Here is a 6,221-nt window from a genome sequence, read left to right as displayed (position 1 = left end):
GAGGCTATGTTTCAGCTCTCAGTCTTCCTTGCTATTGACTCCTGAAGTCTCCTCAGTTGCTTCAAGAAAAAAACCCGTTATATCGGGTCTTGCCTGGGGATTTTTCCCTTCCTGTGGCCTGGCCTGGTGTCTAATCTGAACCATTCAGTCCTAGATAATAAAACAGTGGGAGGCATGACATTGGAGCCTTTGGTGAAAAAGGTGAGATCCCATTTCATTGCTGTGAAACAAAGGCAAGATCTTCCCCCTCATTATTCTAGGCCGTCCACAGCCCTGCCAATCACGATGAATGTCAAAGAAAGCCAGCCTCAATCTCTCTGGGAAATAGGAAGTGACCACTTTCCCTCATGATGAGAGGAATGTTTGTCCATTCTGTGCTGTTGTGCAGAGCCACGCTGACTCACCTCCTTCCTGGAGAATGACACCTAGCACTGTCTCTGGACAGCTGCTTCTTAGCTAGTTAAAGGCAGTGTTAAAAAAAAAAAAAAAAAACCTCTTAAGGTTGAGGAGCTCTACATGGTTGCTGTTTTGTTTTTGTTTGTTTTTTTTTTCAGAGGCCAAGGCTATAATTTAGGCAGATGAGGTCAGACTCTTGTTTGTAGTAATATCTGTGTGTATGAACTAGTAGGTTTTGTCCCGGAAGGAAAAATAGAAGTAAATCCATGAATTATCTTGTTTATATTCTGATTACAAACTGTTTGCTTACTTGCTGTGGTCAGGCTTAACTTCAATGGCGTGGCAGCAAATATAACAAACGTGTATGCGTTTACATTTTAAGGCGTAGGCAGTACTACTTACAGATCAGTTAACCCGGGATGGAGGACCAAGCTACCCATTCCCTTATCTTTGTTCCTTTTGGATGTTTATGGGATAGGCTCTTCCACTACGTAGCTTTGTCTGTACCAGAACTCATTATGCAGATCAGGCTGGCCTCTAACTCACAGAAAACTTCCTGCCTCTGCCTCTGGAGTACTGACATCAAAGGTGTGTACTACCACACCTGGCTATTTCCTTACCTTTATGGAGAAAAGTGTGTGTGTGTGTGTGTGTGTGTGTGTGTGTATGTCTGTGTGTGTGTATCTGTGTCTGTATGTGCGTGTATGTGTGTATGTCTGTGTGTACGTGTATGCCTGTGTGTGTGCGTGTGTGAGCACACATACACTCACGTTCTGGAAAGCAACAGGAAAGGAAGCTGTCACCTAGAAGTGGGGCAGGCCGTGTACAGTATGGGACTGTGTAGGAAAGGCTGCTTTTCTTGTCTGGATAAAATAGAGAAAGGATGTAGCAGAGCCTAATTTTTCCTGAGGCTTTTCATAGGCTCTCTCCAATTTCTTTGAGAATTTATTGTGGTATATTCACATGAATACATATATATCCTGAATCCACAAATATGTATGTAATATATAATTATAATATTCATAATTGTAAGTTTTTAAAGAACCCATTCCCTCCGAAAATAAACTTCAGCTCCAACCCCATACTAAATCTTCTGATGGTACCTAGAGTTAAATAAGAACAGTGTATGTCCAAGATAATGAAAACATAAATTAGCTATGCATGACGGCTTATGTAGAGCTTTGCGAGTTCAAGTCCAGCCTGGTCTACGTAATGAGTTCCAGGATAGCCAGAGCTACGTAGAGAGATCCTGTCTCAAAAACAAAACAAAGCAAAACAAACAACACCACTTAGGTGAAGGGGCCCTTGCTGTCAAACAGGCAGTTGAGCAGTGGGAAGAGACAACAATGAAAACCCACAGCAGGATTGGCTTTTTCAACCTGGGTCAGACTTTGGGGAGTCTAATGCTGGGAAGTTCATTGTCAGCACATTTAAAACAGTACAGTTTGGGAAAAGGTTTCCAGGCAACAGTCAATCGAATCAGTCCAATTCCATGTGCACAATAAGGCTTAAGGTGTGAGTACACAGAGACTTCTACAAAGTTCATGAAATCGTGAGGGTGGGTTCTACAGCTAAAAGGTGTGGTCTAACTGATAGCAGGCTACAGAGTGCTCGAGACATCTTCCCTAAGGGTGGGTAATGGTCTACGGAGAGAAGAGGTGGGGATGACTATTCTGGGGAATTTGGATGAGGTCTGCTCTATATCGAAAGGTGGGCAAGGTCTGCCTCCAGCGATAGGAAGAAAGTCACCAGGTTGTTAGCAATACCACTCTCAGTCTTCTGGAGAGAATGCAGGGATTTTGATCTTTATCTCCCCCACTAAGGAGACACTCCTGCATGATTAACATTCCTGGTTCCCTTAGTGCTTCTCTGTGAGTACAGAGACCTCTGTGGCCCTAACAATTAAGGCAGGGTCAATGGAGAGTGAGATATGCCCCTTACTACTCTGTAGCTTTTGAAGACAAGGATTTTTGTCTTTTGATTTTTTTCCCTGCTCTTCTGCATCCATAGTGCATAGAAAGGTGCCTGGTAAGCAAATGTTTGTGGAATTCAGACTTGTCTAGGGTGCAGAGGTCAAGAGCTCGTGCCCGGTTGGATGTGTGATGTCACATAGGTTATCCCAGAGAGATGAACTCGATGGGCTCACGCAGCTACCCTAGTCCCACTTCATCTTGCTGCTCTGTCCCCTCCCTAGAAAGGAAACAAGATCTCTTTCTCCTTAGGCTTTATGGACTGCGGAAGCCAAGCCTTTGAAAAGTGCCACAGAGTGGACCTGTGGACTGGAGATCCGATGTGAATAGGTAGCTTTAATTGTGCCCAGTTTCAGTTACCTCACGGATACCTGGGATGCTGGGGGGGGGGGGGCTGTCATGTTATGATAAGTATTCAGTGCTGCTTCTTAAACATTAAATCCAGTTTGCAGAATCTACTGATTTGTGTGATGTCTGAGTTCCTACCCCAACTGCTTCGAATGACCAATGTGGTATAACTGAACGGGATGGAAAGAGATGGAAAGACTCTAGACACGAGAAGTTTCCAGAGCCTATGTGATCTGACTGCAGCGTATGCTTGTGTGAGGGTAATGACAGGTGCTCTTTTTTTTTTTTTGAGCCAAAATTTTATTTATTCATTTCTTGCATTTGAAGTACTCCTCGATGACATCCTTGGCCTGAGATTCTTTGCCATAGTCCTTAACTACAACGCAACTGCAACCAACCACTTTCCGGGGTTTCCCCTCTCGATCGATTTTACAGAGGCCTACCCATTCCCCTAGTTTCTTGTTGTCATCAACCTTTATCAGGTTGATCTGGTGCTCAGCACAGAGTGCCTCCACCAGCTTGACATACATGGGCTCATCACAGTTGGATGCAAGCACGCAGAGATGGGCTTGGCGCTTGTCTAAGGCTTTGGCAGCTTCGCGTATGCCACGTACTAGGCCATCGTGGATGAGGGCGGTCTTCAGCACCTCTTGTAGAGCAGTGTTGACGTCCATTACACCTCCAGCAGCTATGCCTTCCTCGGCCATGGCGGTGGATTACGGGTGACGCCGAATCTTGAACGCACCCGAGCTTCTGCCTCCGCAGAACTTGGCGGCGGCAGGGGAAAAAGCATGACAGGTGCTCTTATTTGAGCAGAATGTTGGATAGCGAGGCCCCAGGTTCTGCCCATACATTCCATATGTGGGTGATTCATTCTCTCTCTCTCTCTCTCTCTCTCTCTCTCTCTCTCTCTCTCTCTCTCCCTCTCTGTTTTTTTGCTGACACGTGGACACGTGGGTGATAAGTGTATTATAGGGTATCAACCAGAAAGAATACTTAGACATGGGTTTAAGCCACTAGAAAATCTTTCTTTTCTTTTCTCTTCTCTTCTCTTCTCTTCTCTTCTCTTCTCTTCTCTTCTCTTCTCTTCTCTTCTCTTCTCTTCTCTCTCTCTCTCTCTCTCTCTCTCTCTCTCTCTCTCTCTCTCTCTCTCTCTCTGTCTCTCTCTCTCGGCAGTTCTGTAACTTTATTTGACATTCAGCAGTTAGTTCTCATCCACATTGACCGTCTGTAGATTTTTGAATGTGGTAACAGGCATGTAAGTTACCAGTGTGTAGAGCTTGTTTGGTGAATCCTCATCCTCATTACGCTTTCTGGACAAACGTACTCGAATGCAGTACGGAACATTCCTTATTCTCTTGGCCCAGATGGCTTTATTGAGCCTAATGTCGATGCACACATCTGGAGTCCCCATCTCCTTCATGGCAAATTTCCAAATTTCTTTGAGTGCCCGAGGAGCACGCTTCTTGAAGCCCACTCCATGGATGCACTTGTGAATGTTGATGGTGCATTCTCGGGTCACCACTTCGTTGACGGCAGAACAGTCTTTCTTCTTTTCGCCACCCTTCTTTGCCGGAGCACTCCAAGTTGGAAAAGAAGGGCGTGAGGGATTGTGGGATGGAAAGTCGTGTAGCCGTACAACTTCCGGGTCACGGGGAGGCGGGTGGAAAGTCTTTATTAGCAGGCTAGTGACTACTATACTGTGTGCAGCACCATGCCTTTCTCAGGGTGAGCTTTTAAGCGCGCACACACACACACACACACACACACACACACACGTCATCCTGGGTTGACATACATCAGCTAACAAGAACAGTTAGCCAGAAGTGAAACTACAGTAGCCAAAAAACAAGGTTAGTACATTTTAGAGACTTCCCCAGAACTAAGGCATTTGATGGATTAGGTCTTTTTTTCCTTTGGCAAGTGGTGCTGTGTATGTGTTGACTGAGTTTTATGGCCAGAGTGGCACTTCCACCATGGACGCAGTTGTGCTGAGGTCTGTCTGGGAGCCAATTACCAGTCCATGATCAACTTGAAACTTGGTATTATGTCGCATACTGTACACATACACCACCTGTGTACACAGCGGTGCTCCTGAGAAGAGCCCAAATCGACTGCTTATTAGGTATCTGCCCATTTAAGAAAAGATTCATTTAGTACATTTCCATTGCAGCATACATACTATACAGTGGAGCAAAAGAATTAGCTTTTTTTTTCAGGGCATGGTAGTGCACACCTTTAATTCCAGATCTTGGGAGGCAGAGGCAGGTGAGTCTATGAGTTTGAGGCCAGCCTGATTTACAGAGTCAGTTCCAGGACAGCTGGGAATACACAAAGAAACCTTGTCTCAGAAAAAAAGAAGAAGAAAAAAGGAATGGGTTTTCACATTCTCTATGACATAGCATCCTATGACATGTAAATTAGCATTGAGAGAAAATAGTAAATTATGCAAAGGTAAGCATATCAAGTATGAAACTATTTATGAAACATACACTAAAACCAATACTATATTCCCTCTCTCTCTCTCTCTCTCCCCTCCGCATGTCCGCATGTGTGCACACTACGAAGCTTTTGAAGGACACAGCTGGCTGCCTGTGGTTTGACTGACAAGTTTTGCCCTTCTTTACTATTCATGTATTTAAGAGAACTGCTGTAATTAGTCACTAATCAAAATACTCTGGATAGTTAAATACTAGTTAAAACAAACGAGGCAGATCTCAGTGAGCCTAATGTCAGCCTGGTCTTCACAGTGAGTTCCAGTTCAGCCAGGACTACATAGTGAGACCCTGAGTAAAAAATTAATTAACAGAAAAATGTCTGCTTTGAAGAGCTCTTCCTTGGTATAATCCTCACTCTTCGTCATGTCTGACTTCCTGGAATTGTGCACGGAATCTTCCCAGGCCTTTTCTAGTTTAACTGGCACACTGCATCAAGGATGACCATCAGTACTGTGGGACTGTGTCCTCATCTGTAGGGGCCCCAACTTCATTGTTACTGACATCTGTTCAACGTGCAACACTTCTATCTTTCACACTCAAAGACTCCTGTAAGTGCTACTTTTTGAATAATTTGGAACCTTTGGTTCTTTTCTCACTTGCCTCTCAATTAGAACTTTTGGACTGTTTTCACTTATCTCCCAATTCCATTTTCCATTTTGTCAGAAGCTTTGAGTTTATCTTTCTGGCAAGATGACCCTTATTTTTTTTAATTTCTGGTTTTTTTTTTTTTTTGAGACAGAGTCTCTTTACATAGCCCTGGCTGTCCTGGAACTCACTATGTAGACCAGGATGGCCTTGAACTCAGAGATCCTCCTGAAGATGGCACTTTTAAATGAACCCAAATGTTTGCTTTCTCCATGAAGCCACCTACAACTAAATAAAGATCATTTACATGGTCACCAGACTCAACAGTATTGCTCATAAATCTCTCTTTTCCTTTTCCTCAGGTTTAGAACATACACTAACCTTACTCCTCATTACTCATCCCATGTGCTTCCTCTCTTCACAC

The 6,221-nt window shown here is 44.1% G+C and overlaps 2 protein-coding genes across 2 annotated transcripts; both read right to left on the bottom strand.

The window, feature by feature from the left end:
- Positions 1-2,990: 2,990 nt before the first annotated feature.
- Positions 2,991-3,502, bottom strand: Rps12l3 (ribosomal protein S12-like 3). Its single transcript, NM_001408856.1, has one exon. It carries the CDS (start codon positions 3,419-3,421, stop codon positions 3,023-3,025), a length of 399 nt encoding a protein of 132 aa, NP_001395785.1. The 5' UTR covers positions 3,422-3,502; the 3' UTR covers positions 2,991-3,022.
- A 364-nt stretch (positions 3,503-3,866) lies between these two features.
- Rpl31l6 (ribosomal protein L31-like 6) lies at positions 3,867-4,739 on the bottom strand. Its single transcript, XM_039106587.2, has 2 exons — positions 4,732-4,739; positions 3,867-4,432 (listed from the first exon to the last, which is right to left on the bottom strand). Exons 1-2 carry the CDS (start codon positions 4,737-4,739, stop codon positions 3,919-3,921), a joined length of 522 nt encoding a protein of 173 aa, XP_038962515.1. The 3' UTR covers positions 3,867-3,918.
- Between the last annotated feature and the right edge of the window lie 1,482 nt (positions 4,740-6,221).

The sequence above is a fragment of the Rattus norvegicus genome, chromosome 3 (assembly GCF_036323735.1).
Source record: "Rattus norvegicus strain BN/NHsdMcwi chromosome 3, GRCr8, whole genome shotgun sequence".
Lineage (NCBI taxonomy): Eukaryota > Metazoa > Chordata > Mammalia > Rodentia > Muridae > Rattus > Rattus norvegicus.
This window is presented reverse-complemented; position numbering and strand designations above follow the sequence as displayed.